Genomic DNA, 21434 nt, shown 5'->3' with positions numbered 1-21434 from the left:
GCTGTATCAATTTACATTCCCACCAACAGTGCAGGAGGGTTCCCTTTTCTCCACACCCTCTCCAGCATTTGTTGTTTGTAGATTTTTTGATGATGGCCATTCTGACTGGTGTGAGGTGATACCTCACTGTAGTTTTGATTTGCATTTCTCTAATGATTAGTGACATTGAGCATCCTTTCATGTGTTTCTTGGCCATCTGTATATCTTCTTTGGAGAAATGTCTGTTTAGGTCTTCTGCCCATTTTTGGATGGGTTGTTTGTTTTTTTGATATGGAGCTGCATGAGCTGCTTGTAAATTTTGGAGATTAATCCTTTGTAAGTTGCTTCATTTGCAAATATTTTCTCCCATTCTGAGGGTTATCTTTTTGTCTTGTTTATGGTTTCCTTTGCTGTGCAAAAGCTTTTAAGTTTCATTAGGTCCCATTTGTTTATTTTTGTTTTTATTTCCATTTCTCTAGGAGGTGGGTCAAAAAGGATCTTGCTGTGATTTATGTCATAGAGTGTTTGCCTATGTTTTCCTCTAAGAATTTTATAGTGTCTGGCCTTACATTTCGGTCTCTAATCCATTTTGAGTTTATTTTTGTGTGTGGTGTTGGGGAGTGTTCTAATTTCTTTCTTTCACATGTAGCTGTCCAGTTTTCCCAGCACCACTTATTGAAGAGGCTGTCTTTTCTCCATTGTATATTCTTGCCTCCTTTATCAAAAATAAGGTGACCATATGTGTGTGGATCTATCTCTGGACTTTCTATTCTGTTCCATTGATCTATAATTCTGTTTTTGTGCCACTGCCGTACTGTCTTGATTACTGTAGCTTTGTAGTATAGTCTGAAGTCTGGGAGCCTGCTTATTCCAGCTCTGTTTTTCTTTCTCAAGATTGCTTTGGCTATTCGGGGTGTTTTGTGTTTCTCTGCCTATATTTTAATTGGGCATTTGTTTTTTGTGTTGTTGATCTGTTTGAGTTCTTTATATATTTTGGAAATTAACCCTTTATCAGATACATGATTTTCAAATATCCTCTTCCATTTGGTAGGTTGTATTTTCATTTTGTCGATGGTTCCCTTTGTTGCGCAGAGGCTTGTTAGTTTGATATAGTCCCACTTGTTTATTTTTGCTTTTGTTTCCTTTGCCTGAGGAGACAGATCCAGAAAGATATTGCTAGAATGATGTCAAAGAGTGGAGTGTACTGCCTATGTTTTCTTCTAGGAGTCTTAGAGTTTCAGGTCTTACTCAAGTCTTTAATCCGTTTGGAATTGATTTTTGTGTATGATGTGAAATAGTGGTCTAGTTTCATTCTTTTGCATGTAGCTGTCCAGTTTTTCCAACACCATTTATTGGAGAGACTGTCCTCTCACCATTGTGTGTTCTTTGCTCCTTTGCCAGAAATTAGTTGTCCATATATATGTGGGTTTATTTTTAGACTTTTAATTCTGCTTTATTGATCTATGTGTTTCATTTTCTGCCAGTACCAGTTTTAGTGTTTAATGACTGAAATTTGGGTTACAAAATATTTATTCAGGTTTTTAAAAAATAGCACTAACAAAAAGAAAAAGGCCAATACTGGAATGTAAAATAAATTATCATTTTTTACATTTCTTTCTTTCTTTGTTTTATTAATACTTTATTTTTTAGAGGAGCTTTAGGTTTATAGAAAAATTGAGTAGAAAGTACAGAGTTCCCATATATTCCTCTCACTTTCTGCCCTACCCACTAGTTATCCCTATTATTAACATCTTGCATTTGAGTGGTATGTTAGTTACAATTGATGAATCAAGATGTCTTTCAGTGGGCAAATGGATTAATAAACAGTGGTACATCCACACAGTGGAATATTACTGAACTCCAGAAAAGAAGTGAGCAATCAAACCATGAAAAGGTGCGGAGGAACCTTAAATGCATATTACTAAGTTAACAAAACCAGTCTGAGAAGGCTGTATACTGTTTGATTCCCATCATGTGACATTCTGGAAGAAGAAAAATGATGGAAACGGTAAAAAGATCAGTGACTGCCAGGGGTTGGTGGTAGAGAGATGAACAGATGGAACACAGAGAATTTTTAAGGCAGTGAAAATACTCTGTATGATACCATAATGATGGATACCTGTCAGTCTACTTTGGTCCAAACACACAGAAAGTGAACACCAAGAGTGAACCCTAATGTAAACTGTGAACACTGAGTGATAATGGTGTGTCAGTATAGGTTCACTGATTGTAACAAAGGTGCTACCCTGCTGGGGGATGTTGGTGACGGGGGAGGCTGTGCATGTGTGGGGACCGGGGTGATGTGGGGAATCTCTGTACTTTCTGCTCATTTTTGCTGTCAACCTAAAACTGCTCTAAAAAAGAAAGTCTGTTAAAAACAAAGTTAGCACTTTCTGAAATGATTTTTTTTTTTTTTTTTTTAAACATCTTTATTGGGGTATAATTGCTTTACAATGGTGTGTTAGTTTCTGCTTTATAACAAAGTGAATCAGCTATACATATACATATGTTCCCATATGTCTTCCCTCTTGCGTCTCCCTCCCTCCCACTCTCCCCATCCCACCCTTCCAGGCTGTCACAAAGCACCGAGCTAATATCCCTGTGCCTTGCGGCTGCTTCCCCCCAGCTATCTACCTTACTACGTTTGTTAGTGTGTATATGTCCATGACTCTCTCTCGCCCTGTCAAAACTCACCCCTCGCCCTCCCCATACCCTCAAGTCCGTTCTCCAGTAGGTCTGCGTCTTTATTCCTATCTTACCCCTAGGTTCTTCATGACATTTTTTTCCCTTAAATTCCATATATATGTGTTAGCATACGGTATTTGTCTTTTTCTTTCTGACTTACTTCACTCTGTATGACAGACTCTAGGTCTATCCATCTCATTACAAATAGCTCAATTTCATTTCTTTTTAAGGCTGAGTAATATTCCATTGTGTATATGTGCCACATCTTCTTTATCCATTCATCCGATGATGGGCGCTTAGGTTGTTTCCATGTCCTGGCTATTGTAAATAGAGCTGCAATGAACATTTTGGTACATGACTCTTTTTGAATTTTGGTTTTCTCAGGGTATATGCCAAGTAGTGGGATTGCTGGGTCATATGGTAATTCTATTTGTAGTTTTTTAAGGAACCTCCATACTGTTCTCCACAGTGGCTGAACCAATTCACATTCCCACCAGCAGTGCAAGAGTGTCCCCTTTTCTCCACACCCTCTCCAGCATTTATTGTTTCTAGATTTTTTGATGATGGCCATTCTGACTGGTGTGAGATGATATCTCATTGTAGTTTTGATTTGCATTTCTCTAATGATTAATGATGTTGAGCATTCTTTCATGTGTTTGTTGGCATTCTGTATATCTTCTTTGGAGAAATGTCTATTTAGGTCTTCTGCCCATTTTTGGATGGGGTTGTTTGTTTTTTGTTATTGAGCTGCATGAGCTGCTTGTAAATTTTGGAGATTAATCCTTTGTCAGTTGCTTCATTTGTAAATGTTTTCTCCCATTCTGAGGGTTGTCTTTTGGTCTTGGTTATGGTTTCCTTTGCTGTGCAAAAGCTTTGAAGTTTCATTAGGTCCCATTTGTTTATTTTTGTTTTTATTTCCATTACTCTAGGAGGTGGGTCAGAAAGGATCTTGCTGTGATTTATGTCATAGAGTGTTCTTCCTATGTTTTCTTCTAAGAGTTTGATAGTTTCTGGCCTTACATTTAGGTCTTTAATCCATTTTGAGCTTATTTTTGTGTATGGTGTTAGGGAGTGATCTAATCTCATACTTCTACATGTACCTGTCCAGTTTTCCCAGCACCATTTATTGAAGAGGCTGTCCTTTCTCCACTGTACATTCCTGCCTCCTTTATCAAAGATAAGGTGTCCATATGTGCGTGGGTTTATCTCTGGGCTTTCTATCCTGTTCCACTGATCTATCTTTCTGTTTTTGTGCCAGTACCATACTGTCTTGATTACTGTTGCTTTGTAATATAGTCTGAAGTCAGGGAGCCTTATTCCTCCAGCTCCTTTTTTCGTTCTAAAGATTGCTTTGGCTATTCGGGGTCTTTTGTGTTTCCATACAAATTGCGAAATTTTTTGTTCTAGTTCTGTGAAAAATGCCAGTGGTAGTTTGATAGGGATTGCATTGAATCTGTAGATTGCTTTGGGTAGTAGAGTCATTTTCACAATGTTGATTCTTCCCATCCAAGAACATGGTATATCTCTCCATCTATTTGTATCATCTTTAATTTCTTTCATCAGTGTCTTATAATTTTCTGCATACAGGTCTTTCGTATCCTTAGGTAGGTTTATTCCTAGATATTTTATTCTTTTTGTTGCAATGGTAAATGGGAGTGTTTTCTTGATTTCACTTTCAGATTTTTCATCATTAGTATATAGGAATGCCAGAGATTTCTGTGCATTAATTTTGTATCCTGCTACTTTACCAAATTCATTGATTAGCTCTAGTAGTTTTCTGGTAGCATCTTTAGGATTCTCTATGTATAGTATCATGTCATCTGCAAACAGTGACAGCTTTACTTCTTCTTTTCCGATTTGGATTCCTTTTATTTCCTTTTCTTCTCTGATTGCTGTGGCTAAAACTTCCAAAACTATGTTGAATAATAGTGGTGAGAGTGGGCAACCTTGTCTTGTTCCTGATCTTAGTGGAAATGCTTTCAGTTTTTCACCATTGAGGATGATGTTTGCTGTGGGCTTGTCATATATGGCTTTTATTATGTTTAGGAAAGTTCCCTCTATGCCTACTTTCTGGAGGGTTTTTATCATAAATGGGTGTTGAATTTTGTCGAAAGCTTTCTCTGCATCTATTGAGATGATCATATGGTTTTTCTCCTTCAATTTGTTAATATGGTTTATCACATTGATAGATTTGCGTATATTGAAGAATCCTTGCATTCCTGGAATAAACCCCACTTGATCATGGTGTATGATCCTTTTAATGTGCTGTTGGATTCTGTTTGCTAGTATTTTGTTGAGGATTTTTGCATCTATGTTCATCAGTGATATTGGCCTGTAGTTTTCTTTCTTTGTGACATCCTTGTCTGGTTTTGGTATCAAGGTGATGGTGGCTTCGTAGAAGGAATTTGGGAGTGTTCCTCCCTCTGCTATATTTTGGAAGAGTTTGAGAAGGATAGGTGTTAGCTCTTCTCTAAACGTTTGATAGAATTCACCTGTGAAGCCATCTGGTCCTGGGCTTTTGTTTGTTGGAAGGTTTTTAATCACAGTTTCAATTTCAGTGCTTGTGATTGGTCTGTTCATATTTTCTATTTCTTCCTGATTCAGTCTTGGCAGGTTGTGCATTTCTAAGAATTTGTCCATTTCTTCCAGATTGTCCATTTTATTGGCATAGAGTTGCTTGTAGTAATCTCTCATGATTTTTTTTATTTCTGCAGTGTCAGTTGTTACTTCTCCTTTTTCATTTCTAATTCTATTGATTTGAGTCTTCTCCCTTTTTTTCTTGATGAGTCTGGCTAGTGGTTTATCTATTTTGTTTATCTTCTCAAAGAACCAGCTTTTAGTTTTATTGATCTTTGCTATTGTTTCCTTCATTTCTTTTTCATTTATTTCTGATCTGATTTTTATGATTTCTTTCCTTCTGCTAGCTTTGGGGTTTTTTTGTTCTTCTTTCTCTAATTGCTTGAGGTGCAAGGTTAGGTTGTTTATTCGAGATGTTTCCTGCTTCTTACGGTGGGCTTGTATTGCTATAAACTTCCCCCTTAGAACTGCTTTTGCTGCATCCCATAGGTTTTGGGTCGTTGTGTCTCCATTGTCATTTGTTTCTAGGTATTTTTTTATTTCCTCTTTGATTTCTTCAGTGATCACTTCATTATTAAGTAGTGTATTGTTTAGCCTCCATGTGTTTGTATTTTTTAAAGATCTCTTCCTGTAATTGATATCTAGTCTCATGGCGTTGTGGTCGGAAAAGATACTTGATACAATTTCAATTTTCTTAAATTTACCAAGGCTTGATTTGTGACCCAAGATATGATCTATCCTGGAGAATGTTCCATGAGCACTTGAGAAAAATGTGTATTTCTGTTGTTATATATGGAGTGTCCTATAAATATCAATTAAGTCCATCTTGTTTAATGTATCATTTAAAGCTTGTGTTTCCTTATTTATTTTCATTTTGGATGATCTGTCCATGGGTGAAAGTGGGGTGTTAAAGTCCCCTACTATGAATGTGTTACTGTTGATCTCCCCTTTTATGGTTGTTAGTATTTGCCTTATGTATTGAGGTGCTCCTATGTTGGGTGCATAAATATTTACACTTGTTATATCTTCTTCTTGGATCGATCCCTTGATCATTATGTAGTGTCCTTCTTTGTCCCTTTTAATATTCCTTATTTTAAAGTCTATTTTGTCTGATATGAGAATTGCTACTCCAGCTTTCTTTTGGTTTCCATTTGCATGGAATATCTTTTTCCATCCCCTTACTTTCAGTCTGTATGTGTCTCTAGTTCTGAAGTGGGTCTCTTGTAGACAGCATATATAAGGGTCTTGTTTTTGTATCCATTCAGCCAATCTGTGTCTTTTGGTGGGAGCATTTAGTCCATTTACATTTAAGGTAATTATCGATATGTATGTTCCTATTTCCATTTTATATATTGTTTTGGGTTCGCTACTATAGGTCATTTCCTTCTCTTGTGTTTCGTGTCTAGAGAAGTTCCTTTAGCATTTGTTGTAAAGCTGGTTTGGTGGTGCTGAACTCTCTCAGCTTTTGCTTGTCTGTAAAGGTTTTAATTTCTCCATCAAATGTGAATGAGATCCTTGCTGGGTAGAGTAGTCTTGGTTGCAGGCTATTCTCCTTCATCACTTTCAGTATGTCCTGCCACTCCCTTCTGGCTTGTAGGGTTTCTGCTGAGAGATCAGCTGTTAACCTTATGGGGATTCCCTTGTGTGTTATTTGTTGTTTTTCCCTTGCTGCTTTTAATATGCTTTCTTTGTATTTAATTTTTGACAGTTTGATTAATATGTGTCTTGGCGTGTTTCTCCTTGTATTTATCCTGTATGGGACCCTCTGTGCTTCCTGGACTTGATTAACTATTTCCTTTCCCATATTAGGGAAGTTTTCAACTATAATCTCTTCAAATATTTTCTCAGTCCCTTTCTTTCTTTCTTCTTCTTCTGGAACCCCTATAATTCGAATGTTGGTGCGTTTCATGTTGTCCCAGAGGTCTCTGAGACTGTCCTCAGTTCTTTTCATTCTTTTTTCTTTATTCTGCTCTGCAGTAGTTATTTCCACTACTTTATCTTCCAGGTCACTTATCCGTTCTTCTGCCTCAGTTATTCTGCTATTGATCCTATCTAGAGTGATTTTAATTTCATTTATTGCATTGTTCATCGTTGCTTGTTTCATCTTTAGTTCTTGTAGGTCCTTGTTAACTGTTTCTTGCATTTTGTCCATTCTACTTCCAAGATTTCGGATCATCGTTACTATCATTATTCTGAATTCTTTTTCAGGTAGATTGCCTATTTCCTCTTCATTTGTTAGGTCTGGTGGGTTTTTATCTTGCTCCTTCATCTGCTGTGTGTTTTTCTGTCTTCTCATTTTGCTTATCTTACTGTGTTTGGGGTCTCCTTTTTGCAGGCTGCACTTTCGTAGTTCCCGTTGTTTTTGATGTCTGTCTCCAGTGGCTAAGGTTGTTTCAGTGGGTTGTGTAGGCTTCCTGGTGGAGGGGACTAGTGCCTGTGTTGTGCTGGATGAGGCTGGATCTTGTCTCTCTAGTGGGCAGGTTCACGTCTGGTGGTGTGTTTTGGGGTGTCTGTGGCCTTATTCTGATTTTAGGCAGCCTCTCTGCTAATGGGTGGGGTTGTGTTCCTGTTTTGCTAGTTGTTTGGCATAGGTTGTCCAGCACTGTGGCTTGCTGGTCGTTGAGTGAAGCTGGGTGCTGGTGTTAAGATGGAGGTCTCTGGGATATTTCCACCGTTTAATAATATGTGGAGCTGGGAGGTCTCTTGTTGACCAGTGTCCTGAAGTTGGCTCTCCTACCTCAGAGGCAGAGCCCTGACTCCTGGCTGGAGCACCAAGAGCCTTTCATCCACACGGCTCAGAATAAAAGGGAGAAAAAGTAGGGAGAATTAGTAGAAGTATGAGTAAAGAAAGAAGGAAAGGAGGAAAGGAAGGAAGGAAGAAAGAAGCAAAGAAGGAAAGAAAGGAGGGAGGGAGGGAGGTAGGGAGGAAGGAAGGAAGGAGGGAAAGAAGGAAAAAAGACAGAAAGAAAGATGATACAGTAAAAATAAAATAAAGTATAATATAGTTATTGAATTAAAAAATATTTAGAAAAAAAAAAAAAAAAGGGACGGATAGAACCTTAGGACAAATGTTGGAAGCAAAGCTATACAGAGAAAATCTTACACAGAAGCATACACATACACCTTCACAAAAAGAGGTAAAGGGGGAAAAATCATAAATCCTGCTCCCTGAGACCACCTCCTCAATTTGGGGTGATTCGTTGTCTAAAGGAGGGAAGGAAGGAAGGAAAGAAAGAAAGAACGAAGGTAAAGTATAATAAAGTTATTACAATTAATTATTAAGAAAAAGAATTTTTTAAAAAAAGTCATGGACAGATAGAGCCCTAGGACAAATGGTGGAAGCAAGAGTATACAGACAGGATCTCACACAGAAGCATACACGTACACATTCACAAAAAGAGGAAAAGGGAAAAAAATCATAGATCTCGCTCCTAAATTCCACCTCTTCAATTTGGGATCATTCCTTGTCTATTCAGGTATTCCACAGATGCAGGGTATATCAAGTTGATTGTGGAGCTTTAATCCGCTGCTTCTGTGGCTGCTGGGAGAGATTTCCCTTTCTCTTCTTTGTTCTCACAGCTCACAGGAGCTCAGCTTTGGATTTGGCCCTGCCTCTGCGTGTAGGTCGCTGGAGGGCGTCTGTTTTTTCGCTCAGACAGGACGGGGTTAAAGGAGCCGCTGATTCGGGGCCTCCGGCTCACTCAGGCCGGGGGTTGGGGGATGGGGGTAGGAGGGGCACTACGTGTGGGGCGGGCCTGCGGCTGCAGAGGCAGCGTGACGTTGCGGCAGAGGCCGGCGTGATGTTGCACCAGCCTGAGACCCGCCGTGCGTACTCCCGGGGAAGTTGTCCCTGGATCCCGGGAACCTGGCAGTGGCGGGCTGCACAGGCTCCGCGGAAGAGGGGTGTGGAGAGTGACCTGTGCTCGCACACAGGCCCCTTGGTGGCGGCAGCAGCAGCCTTAGCGTCTCCCGCCCGTCTCTGGGGTCCGCGGTTTTAGCCGCGGCTCGCGCCCGTCTCTGGGGTTTGCGCTTTCAGCCGCGGCTCGCGCCCGTCTCGGGGGCTCGCGCCCGTCTCTGGGGTTCGCGCTTTTAGCCGCGGCTCGCGCCCGTCTCTGGAGTTCCTTTAAGCAGAGCTCTTAAACCCCTCTCCTCGCGCACCAGGAAACAAAGAGGGAAGAAAAAGTCTCTTGCCTCTTCGGCCGGTGCAGGCTTTTCCCCGAACTCCCTCCTGGCTAGTCGTGGTGCACTAACCCCTTCGGGCTATGTTCAAGCCGCCAACCCCAGTCCTCTCCCTGAGCTCCGTCCAAAACCAAAACCCGAGCCTCAGCTCGCAGCCCCGCCCGCCCCGGCGGGTGAGCAGACAAGCCTCTCGGGCTGGTGAGTGCCGGTCGGCACCGATCGTCTGTGCAGGAATCTCCCCGTTTTGCCCTCCGCACCCGTCGCTGTGCACTACTCCGCGGTCCCGAAACTCCCCCCTCTGCCTCCCGCAGTCTCCGCCCGCGGAGGGGCTTCCTAGTGTGTGGAGACTTTTCCTCCTTCACAGCTCCCTCCCACTGGTGCAGGTGCCGTCCTTATTCTTTTGTCTCTGTTTTTTCTTTTGCCCTACCCAGTTACGTGGGGAGTTTCTTGCCTTTTGGGAGGTCTGAGGTCTTCTGCCAGCCTTCAGTAGGAGTTCTGTAGGAGTTGTTCCACGTGTGGATGTATTTCTGGTGTATCCGTGGGGAGGAAGGCGATCTCCGCGTCTTACTCTTCCGCCATCTTCAAGGTCCCCCTGAAATGATTTTTTTAAGTCTAATTATAATTCCTAGACATCTTGATTTCTGTTTTAGTAATCAAGAATAAAGATTTGCTGTGCACCTGAAACTATTACAAAATTGTTAATCAGCTGTACCCCAATATAAAATAAGAAGTTAAAAAAAATGAATAATTATAAAGAAAGGAAAGTGATTTGGGGATGCTTTATTTAGTTGGCTGTATACTCTTTCATCTCTTTGATTTATTTAAAAACACTTATAATAGGGGTATTGTTCTTTAGCTTCATTTTATGTATTGACGTTTCATGTGGCTTATGCTATAATCAAAGTGGTATCTGGCATAGTTTTACCTTTTTCATTTTTACAGGTTAAACTGATGTAGTGCTACTTCTTCCTTAGCGCCTATAAATGGCTTTTGGAAATCTTGTTTGTTGGTTTAGGAAAATGTGTACATGTAGTGGTGAAATTTATCTATTGGGGGCTTGGGGTATGTGGTATAATTCTGTAAGTTGTTAAAAGAACCTACTTTGAGGTGTCAGTAATTTGATTTTCAAACATTTTTACTTCAGTGGTTATTTTGGTAAGCAACAACGTCAAAGTTGATATTAGAAACGCAGATCTGGATCGCCAAATTGGTTGAGTGTGTTACAAATTGCTAATGTACTATGTGTTCAGACTGTTGCACAAAGTTGTGCTTTACATATCGAGTTTCTTCATACTTTCTGAGATTTTCTGAGTTTTTTGTTTTTTTTTTTTTTTTGGATGAGCTTGGAGAGGTACGGCTAAAGGGACGAGCCTTTTTTTTTTTTTTTTTTTTTTTTTTTTGTGATACGTGAGCCTCTCACTGTTGTGGCCTCTCCCGTTGCGGAGCACAGGCTCTGGACACGCAGGCCCAGCGGCCATGGCTCACGGGCCCAGCCGCTGCACGGCATGTGGGATCTTCCCGGACCGGGGCACGAACCCGTGTCCCCTGCATCGGCAGGCGGACTCTCAACAACTGCGCCACCAGGGAAGCCCTTTCTGAGTTTTTAAGAACTTGGTATACAGGTAGATGTGGCTTTTCCGACATTAATTGTCCTTTTGTTGAGGTATTGCCGGATCCCTTCCCTTTTGCCTCATGCCTTATCTACCTGTAGTTTCCTCCCTTATTTTTATTTGTGCCACTCTTTTCAACTGAACATGCAGTTCTTCCTTTTTCACCTCTTCACCTGTTAATCTCTGAGTCCTGGAAGGGCTTTGGATGGGTCTGTGATATCACTTGGCATTTTTTCTTTGTGCTGCGTGACTGTTTCCTCTCCCTGTTTCCTCCTTTCCTCGCACCAACGCTTCCTTCATCATTCTCAGCAGTGATTTTGCTTTGTATTTCATGGTGAAAGTTGAGAAATTACTTCCATTTGCCCTACTCTTTCCAGTTTTCCCACAGGAAGAGGTCTCTCTTGCATTCTCCTGAACTTCTTTCTTTACCCGTACCCTGGATTCCACACCGCCCCCTGCTTAGGATTGTTCTAGCAGTCATTTTTTCTCTCTCTCCTGTATCTTTAACCTCTGGTCTATTACCCCCCTGCCTTTTTTTGGACATAAAAAGTTCAAATCACTCCTATTTCATATATATATATATATATATATATATATATATATATATATATATATATATATACACACACACACACACATGTACATATATATACATGAAATAGGAGTGTATATATATATATATACACACACATGTATATACATGAAATAGGAGTGTATATATATATATATACACACATATATACACATATGTATATACTCAGAGACTTATATATATGTATATAAATTAGAGCCATTTTCTCCCTAGCTTCCGTTTTATCTGTCTTCTTTCCATTGCAGCTCAGCTCAGAGGTAGCCACTCTGCCCTTTGCAATCACTTCCTCAGTGTTTGTTTACTCCTCATTTCCCTGGTGTCTGGCTACTCCTGCCACTCCATGGAAACTCCATCAGTAAGGCTCCCTGCTCGCCTTTTAATGTCAGATCGCCTTCATTTGGTGTTTAACAACATTGTCCTTTGACACTACTGCTTCCTTTTCCCTGCAATCTCTTCTCCTTAGGCTTCTGTGATGTCATTTCGCTTTCTTCATTGTCTTTGTCGTTCATGTTCCTCTCCGCAGTGTGGCTCAGAGTCTTTGGCTTGTCCCTTAAATATTGCTGTCCCCCCAGGGGGCTATTCTTGTCACTAGTAGAGAGTCTTCCGGTATTAGTAATTGCAGTTCTCCTAACTAGTCTGCTTACTTTCAGCTCAGTCCATTTCCAGTCCATTCATGTTTCATTTGTCATTCATTCAGTAAATACTGAGTATTCTTTCCAAAGTGTAAGTCTATTATGACACGCCTCAGCCGAAAATCCTTTAGATTTGCATTTCGGGGTAAACTGCAAATTCCTTAGCTCAGCAGACGATGTTCTTTTTTATCTGGCCCTTCTCTGCTACTCTAGCCTTGTTTTTCATCACTTCACTTCATACCTTCTTTTCAGTTTATGGAACTAATCGTACTTCCTAACATTCATGCATCTCTGCCTTCCATGCTGTTCTCCTGCGCTTCTTCTTTCTTTACTTACTAATATCCACTGATGCTTTAAAACCCATTTTAAGTGTTCTCCCCTCTGGGAGACTTCGTGACTCTCAGGTTGGGCTGCTTGCCCTCTTCTTTGAGATCCCAGGCACCCTCGCTCCACTTCAATCGTTAATTTACCAGATTGTGTTTCCCTACAAGATGGAGACATCTTTGAAGGAAGAGACCTCATCTTATTCAGTTTTGTATTCCTGACACTTAGAATGGTGTTCAGTTCATAGTAGGTTCTCAATAAATAATTGCTTTTCTAGGAGTAAGGGAGCAAGTAAGGAGAAGTATAAGGCACTGGGGGTTAAGGCTACGTTAGATGATTTTGCTGTCAATCGGAATATGTCCATTTTATAAACCTGATCAAGTGATGGGAGTGAAATTGCTGTGTATTGAGCATCTGCAGAAAGATTATTCTTTGTTTTGTTGTAAGGGAGGTCTAAATAGTTGAATTGGGACAGAGAAGGTTGAATTAATCAGTTAATCGTTCAGCAAGAGTTTATTGAATGTCATCTATAGGGAGGACTTGTGGAAGGAGAGGTACTGTACAGGACTATGGAAGCCAAGCATTCTTTTTGGGGCAGAGTGGTATAGTGAAAATAGGTTAATTTGACATTATCACTACCTAGCTATGTTTTTTTATTTTTATTTTTTTCCTGCTTGTTAATGTTCTGAGAATTAAATAGACAAATATATGTAAACAGCTCAGTAAACTGTAATGCTCTACAAATTGAAGATGGTTGTCTTTCTTTTATTTTTATTTTCAGTATTTCTTGGTGATTATTTGATTCTTTTGGGACAGTTTGGTGCTAATATATTTCATAAAGAAGTCTGATGTTTTTGTACTGAATAAAAAAGTATGTAGTAATGCAGTTTTATATAAAATGATTATAAGGATTATTGCTAGATTCTATACTAGAGGCTTTTACTTTAGAATATATGGAAAAGAAAGATATAATACTCAGAGACTTACTGTTGCCTTTCCATTTTAGGTTGACTGTGCATTGTCACTTATTCGACTTGGAATGGAGCGGAATATTCCTGGTTTGCTGGTTCTCTGTGATAATTTGGTTACTCTGGAAGCATTGGTTTATGAAGCAGGGTGTGATTTAACCCTAACCTTGAAAGAACTCCAGCAGATGAAAGACATTGAAAAACTAAGATTACTGATGAATAGTGTAGGTTTTATTTTAAAACTTTCTTTTTAACTATTCTATATGTACTTTGATTAATATGTGTCTCAAAGCCAAAGATGTAATGTCCTTCAAACCAGAGAACTTAGTCAATAAAGGAAGGTTTCTTGACTTAAAAAAAAAAAATCAAGTTTTATGAATAAATTACTGAAGGCATCCAGAACCACTTTGGCTGGTTTTGTACCTTCTTTGCCCTTCATCCATAGTTATCTGTACATGACTTTCTTTCCCCCTTCTAGCGAGGCATATTTAAATTAGCTGTCATTCTCGTAATCATGTTTCTAATCCTCACTTTGTTAAAATTCCCAACTACTTGTATATTCAGATGATTGGCTGGGTGGTTGTATGAAGAAAACATCTTGGCTTCAGGGTTTGTATGTGAAGGAGAATTTGCCCGGCCATTCGTAGATTTTTTTTTGGGGGGGGGTCACTCGGGGTGGGGGGAAGTACAGTCTCCAAAGTTAGGAACCGATTTCTGCTGAGCCCACTTTCCCTCTCTTTCTCATGCCTCTCACCATCTTTTTTTCTCTTATCAATCCCCCTTTTCTCTTTCCCTCTGTCCCCACCTTCCTTTTCTCTTACTAATTTCTTTTCCCTGTGATCCACCCAGTGAAAATTGAGTTGTGTTACATGCAAGATGTCTCTTAAGAGATTCAGGTGTATCTCCTAGGATAAAGACGAGAAAGGATTGTATAATTTCAGGGATAATGAGTAAGATTATGTGTGTCATTTGGAGTTTCGTGAAGGTAGATGTGAAGGGGTAAAACAAACAGAAGAAGAGGAAAAGGGTGGAAGAGAATCTGGGATTTCTCAAGTGACTCCTTTCTAGAGCTTCTTTATGCATATCTCTCTCTGTTCTTTTCCCTTTCACATTTTCTGTCGGCCTATCCCACCCCCCACCCCCACCCGCTAACTCTTTTTACACATACACATACATACACTTTTGAGGTAGAATCTCTCTTTGCTCTGGAAGACCTCAAGACTGAGCAGCAGTAGGAGTAATAGTAGCAGCAGTGTGTTTGTCTTACAGAGCTGGGCTTAGGCTGCCATGACCTAGTACCGGGTACCATGGTACTAGGGTGGTCATGGTACTAAAGAGATGGATCACAGCGCTCTTGCTGCTGTTGGCTCTACCAACCCCAGGCAGAAGGTGATTCTCCTGCTGCCTCTCAGTCTCCTTGTGAGGCGTGAATTGGAGGATGTTTTAGAAAGTGTTGGGCTTTCATTGTTTCACACGAGTCTGATTATCCTTGAGCTTTAACTTGTCTGTTATTATCAGGTATTTAATTTAACGTGTGTTTGTTTTGGTGAATTACATTTTCAGTGTTCTGAGGACAATTATGTGACAAGTGCCTACCAGTGGATGGTTCCCTTTCTTCATCGTTGTGAGAAACAGTCTCCTGGTGTGGCTAATGAGCTATTAAAGGAATATTTAGTAACTTTAGCTAAAGGAGACTTAAAATTTCCCCTGAAGATATTTCAGCATTCCAAGCCTGATGTAAGTAGAAACTTTAACATCTTAAAAAACCTCTGTACTTTTTCCCCTACAGAATTAGGTTCTGTTTACAAATTTTTTAATACTAGGCTTTGCAAGTAATTTCTCTTTAAACAGAAGAAGTAGTTATCATTTTATTCTTTAAAAATGTTTTAGCAGTTTAGTCCAAAAACTTTTTGGAAGTTTTTAAGATTATGTTTACCTTGATTGATTTACTCCAAAGTTTGTTGACTCTTTACTACCTTGTGGAAACTGGCAATACCAAAAAGACTAATAATTGAAAGGTATTGAATTCTTACTATAGGTAGGCACTTTACAAGTGTTAACTCATTTAATCCTTGTAACAATCCTATGATGTAGATATTTTGATTATATTACTGTTACAGGAAAAGAAAATCGTGATACAGAGTGGTTAGGCAATTGCCCGGGGTCACAGTAAGGAGTGGAACCTTGGGTTCAAACATAGGTTTTCTAGTTTCCCAGCTGTGTTCTTAACCATTATGCTTTACTGTAACACCAGTAGAGGAAGAAGAAAAGACTTCTACCCTGGAGGACCTTCAAAATATTTGTTAAAATTTTTAGGATCCCATAAGGAGATCTTATAATTATTCTTAATAACTCTTATATTTGCTGAAGACTGACCTATCTATCTGTCTATCTTCTATCATCTATCTATCTATCTATCTTTTTTATAGAAATCAAATAGTTGTTCAGATTTACTGGTGATAAATCGTTTTGTTAAGTGCAGGTTACTTTTGAAATGTAAATAACCTCTTAATTTAACCATAAATCAAATATACTGTTTCAAGGGATAGTGGCTCCCTTTCCATTGGAGGGGACTCACGCAGAGTGGCGTAGTCACTCGAGGCACTGACTTTGTAGTGAGAGTTAAAGCATTAGGTTGGGATTCAAGCAGAAGCATTGAAGGCCCCTTCTAATCCTAAATTCTAATTGAAAGTACTCCTTGTACTAGCCTTTGTTAGCAATTTGATGTCCTCTAAGGTATATGGTCATAGACCATTATAATCAAGCTGAAAAGGAAAGCATTGCTTAGTTAATCTCACACATTTTTTGGTTTCTGGAAGGGCTGTCTGTCAGAAATATCTCTGTGCATTGGCTATTTAAAGTTTTCCATCTTCTCATAAGCAGTTTCCACTTAGTATTCTGGTTTTAAATTTGGGATGGTTTACTATGAGCCGAGGGCGGGCTGCTTGTGACAGCAGAATGCTATGTGAGAAGTAGGATGGGTTCAGTATGAATGTTTTATGAGGAAGAAAGAAGTGACTTTAAATTCTTCGAGTAATCTTGTTTGTGATCCTTCTTCCTTACAGAGTCTTGTAAATCCTTTGTATGTAGTCAGCTTTTTGTTGTTTTTACTCGGTAGTTTGTATGTGCCTTTTGAATAAAATATATAGCCATTTGCCTTTCTTGAAATATGTCAGCATCAAAGCAGAGAATAATGGTGTTGCTGGGCTCTTCCTTTCCAATCCACTCTCTCTATTTCTATCGATGTTATCTTTCCGCAGCACAAATTTGATCATGTCATGGTCTACAGAAAATCTCTGGTGGCCTACCATTGCCTGCAGGGTAAATGTTGGCGTGGAAGGTTCTTTGCGGTCTGCTTCTAGTCTACCTCTTCAGCCTCATTTCCCTTCATGAATGCACTGGTTTACCCACACTAACTTTTCACCTCTTGACCCTATCAGGTTCTTTCATGCCTTTTTGTGTTCTGTGAGGCTATTTCCTTTCCTTGTGATAATCAGACCCCTTTCCATCATTTAACAAATACCTGCCTACCCTTCAGGATCCTGCTGTCCAAGACTCCCTCTGCTGTGAAACCTCTAGGGACTTATCTGTGCTAGGGTGGGCCTTGTAGCTGCCTCTAGAATAATGCATATCTCACTGTGCTGTCATTGCTTGTTCAAGTTTGCCTCTCCCTCTCTTTGTTTCCTGGGTCTGTCCGCTCTGTCTCCGGTGTCTCTGTGCTGCCAGGGACTAGTGCAGTGCCTTGTAGAGAGCAAGTGCTCAGTGCATTTGGGCAGGGCAAATGAAGGAGTGAATGATTAACTCTGGGTTTCATTATGATGCTTTAGATCACTTGATTACATTTATTTGCTGTGCTAGGATTGTCCTTGGAGCATTGTTTTTATTTTATTTTCCTTGACTGTTCGCAAAAAGAATTTACCTTGGATCTGCCATGAATCATGCACAAGGTATTTTTAGTGCTATAAAGGGAGCCGTGATTTCTGTATCCAACAGCTTAGGTTAAGGTATGCTGCATTAACAAATGACCTTGCAATCTTAGTAGTTGACAATAGCAAACGTTCATTTCTCACAAGTGTCGTGTAGGCTGTGGTTGGGCTTCTGCTGTGTTCTATGTCCTGTTCATTCCAGGACTCAGGCTGAAAGAACAGTCCCCTTTTCTAACTTGTGGCACAGGAAAAAGAACAAAGAACCACACAGTGGCTCTTAAAGCTTAGCTCCCAGTGCCTCAGATTACTCCCTCTCACATTTCACAGGCTGAAGGCTCTGTGGCCACACCTGGTGTTAATGGGGCAGGGAAGAACAATCGTCTACTAGAAAGAGGCGAGCGAATAATGGGAACAATAATACATATTTGTCTTTTCAACTATCTCATGTGTTTCAAACTCTTCCTCTCTTTTATAACATCCTGATTTTAAGCACTCATTTCTGATTTTAAGCCGTTGCTCTTTGCTTGAATCCCTCTTTGGGAAGTGAAACTTGTGAAGTAACTTGGGCAAGTCTGGATAGAGATGACTTGGGAATAAAATATTCTACCTTCTTGTATCGTTTTCTGTCTTTTATACTGTTTTTTTTAAATGCATTTGTGCATCAGAACTATATGGATTAAAAAGAAAACAATTTTCTAGGCCCAACCCAGGTATAATAGATTAGAATTTGGGGGAATATGGAATATGCCACTCTTATTTTTGCTGTTCCCACCATTCTCCTACGGTGAAGGTCACTTTAATCTGATCGGGTATTGAGCTGTTTCAGGTTTCAAAAAGACTGTCCTATTTCCAATTCTCCCGTATTCCTAGGGTGTGGTCCTTTGGGGGTCCAAATTAGAAGTATTGAATACTTACTAGGCCCTTCTGCTTGTAGATACCAGACTGTATTCCAGTAATGGGGACAAATGGGGAAGTCTCCTTAACACTGTAAACTCTCAGCTGCAATTTCCTGTTGGCCTACTTTGGGCCCACACTCCTTAGGAAATTGAAAAGTGCCTCTAGGACTGTGCTGTTCAGTATGGTAGCCACTAGCCATGTGTGGTTATATAAATTAAAATATAAAATTGAAAACTGTTACCCAGCCTCACTAGTTTTCTGTGCTATTCCCAGTATTTGAGAATTACAAACAGTGCTACAACGAGTAACCTGTTTATATTTATTTTGTATTATTGGCATATCTTCAGGATATATTACTGCAAGGGGATTCCAGGCTCTAAAGGCAGGGTTGTGTTGGTATTACCACATTTCTCTCCAGATGGGTTGTTCCAATTTACATTTCCACCAGCAATGTATGAGCATGGCTGTTTCTCCACAACCTTGCAGACACAATTTGTTGTCATATTTAAAAGATTTTGCCACCGTGATGGGTGAAAAATTACATTTCAGTGTTGTTTTAATTTGTACTTCTCTAAATATGAGTGAATTTGAACATTTTCTCATATGCTTGAGAGGCATTGTCATTTTTGTGAACTGTCCATTCCTGCCTTTTCCCCATTTTTCACTTTGATTTTTGTTTCATTGTGCCTTAACTTTTAGAAATTCATATATATTAGTGTAATTAGTCCTTTTTCTGTGGTTTCTATTGTGAATATTTCACCCAGTGGGTAGGTTGTCTTTTGACTTTGTTTATGGTCTATTATGTCATGCAGAATTTTTTACAGTTTATTTTTTGTGTAATCAAATTGAGCAATTTTTTAAAAATTGCTTCTGTATTTTGAAACATGGTGGAAAACCTTTTCCCATTACAAGGTTAAAGAAGAAATCACTCATGTTTTCTTCTAGTACTTGTATGGCTTTATTTTTATGTTTAGATCCCTAATCTATTTGGAGTGTGTTCTTTTGCAGGGTGTGAGATACAGATCTATTTTATGTTTTCCCTTATGCTACCTAGTTGTTGCAGCACCATTTATTAAAAAAGTTTATCTGTACCTGAGTGATTTGAGATGCCACCTTTGTCATATACAAAATTTCCATTTGTTTTGAGTCTAATTCTAGAGTTTCTCTATTGTTTTATTAGTCTGTTTGTCCATATACTAAGTACCACACTGTTTTAAATTATAGAGATTTTATAGTCTGGTATGGGTAGTATTCCTCTGTAGTGTTTTCTTCCCCCAGTTTTTCAAAAGTTATTCTTGTATATATATTTTTTCTATCTGAACTTTAGTATAATGTCCAGTCACCCTATTCAAGAATAGGGGACATCATTCTATTTGTTCATATCTTTCTTAGTGTCTTTCAGGGGTGTTTAAAACTTTTCCTTATATAGGTTTTGCACATTTCTTGTTAAATCTATTCCTAACCACTTAATTTTCTGTTTACATTACAAATTGAGTTTTATTTACCCTCATTTTCTCTAACTTTATTGTTGGTGTATATGAAAGTTATTGATTTTTGTATGATAATTTTCAGTGATTCTTTCACTGTTTCATTGATTTGTTGCTTGTTTCTCTGGGGTTTCCCAAGTATTCTAGCTTAACATCTGTTGTTCTTTTTCTGGTTGTCTACTAGTGCATAATTTTAAGACCCTTTGAAAGAAATTATGACTTTGTTACATTTTACCTTGCTATGCAATATGGGAGATAATTAGCAGCCCATGGTGGGGAAGGTTTATTGATTTCTTGGAAAGTCCTAAATGGGCTCCCTTCTATTAGCTTGAGGTGGGACAAATGATGGTTTAATAGTGACCACTGAGATATTAGTAGAGGAATAATGAGAATAAAAGGAAGTGTGTCGTACTATATGAATTGGACATCTGTAGAGAGTCTAATGGACAACAGTGAAAAGTATCTTAACGTGAGCATTACGATTCACGTACACAGTAGAGTGTATTAAGAAGGATATGCTGAGTGGCATAGGAAGAGAACGGAAAGGTGCCAGAGGAGTACAGAGGGGAAGAAGCATTCATGTAGAGAGTCGTATGAGGATTTATTCATTGGACCAGCAGTTATCAGGTATAAGCAAGAGACTCTGGAAATCTGGGGAAGTCCAATTGAAGTCAGCCAAATGGACATAAAACTGGATTATTTGGGAGGTTTTAGAGACTAAGGTTTTAAGAAGTTCCTCGAGAAGACATTCCAGGTAGGAGTAGAATAAGACAAGGGGACGTAATCAAACTAATGATATGTTTAGATAAAGGGAAGTTATTTAACCTGAGTGGACTAAAACTTTGAGCAGAGAGGTAGTGATTCATAGGACTGGAAAAGTGGGTGGGCACCAGGCCATGAAGGAGCCTGAGTGGAAGGCAAAAAGTTTGCTCTTTACCTTTCACGTTGAAGGTCTACTAAAGGGTTTTGAGCATACCTGATCAAATAGGGACTCTAGAACATTTAACTTTCAAGTGACACTTCAGCGTCTCAGGGAGGGAAAGACAGGAAGCAGGAAGATATCATAAGCATTCTGCATGTATTAATTTATTTAATCCTCACAACAGTGCTATTAAGAAGATGTTAATATTCCAATTTTATAGATGAGAAAAACAAGGCACAAATCTGTTATTTTTATATCCCAGAAAATACTTTAAGAATGGGTCTCTGTGGTTTACAATGGGAAAGTGACCCCCAATAGCCATTTTTCTGCATCAGAAATATGGAGTGTATTTTGGGATATGAATATTACCTCATTGCAATGCAACTTCTTTCGAATAGAATGTCAGTACTGTTGTGTTAAATGACTAATACATAATGCACACTGAAAAATAGTAGGTTTGAACATCTCTGGATATTAGTTAAGGAATTTTATATATTTTTGTGATTGAAACACATGAAATTTGGTTTTAGGGTTAGAAATGTTGTTTTTAATGAATTGCCTTTTTAGTTCACTGTGTTTCTTCTATCTACTTTATCTTGAATGGGTCATGAATCGAAGAATCTGTTTTCAGCAGATGCATAGCTTATGGGTACAAA

At 39.2% G+C, this 21434-nt stretch overlaps 1 protein-coding gene across 2 annotated transcripts in view; it reads left to right on the top strand.

Moving 5' to 3' along the window:
* Positions 1-21434, top strand: part of NBAS (NBAS subunit of NRZ tethering complex) — a 365227-nt gene that overhangs the window by 142847 nt on the left and 200946 nt on the right. For both annotated transcript variants that reach the window (XM_032652473.1, XM_032652472.1), the window contains 2 exons: positions 13585-13770; positions 15110-15283. In XM_032652473.1, coding sequence (XP_032508364.1) covers positions 13585-13770; positions 15110-15283 — 360 coding nt within the window. The remainder of the gene's footprint in view (positions 1-13584; positions 13771-15109; positions 15284-21434) is intronic.

This window comes from Phocoena sinus, chromosome 13 (genome assembly GCF_008692025.1).
Source record: "Phocoena sinus isolate mPhoSin1 chromosome 13, mPhoSin1.pri, whole genome shotgun sequence".
NCBI lineage: Eukaryota > Metazoa > Chordata > Mammalia > Artiodactyla > Phocoenidae > Phocoena > Phocoena sinus.
This window is presented reverse-complemented; position numbering and strand designations above follow the sequence as displayed.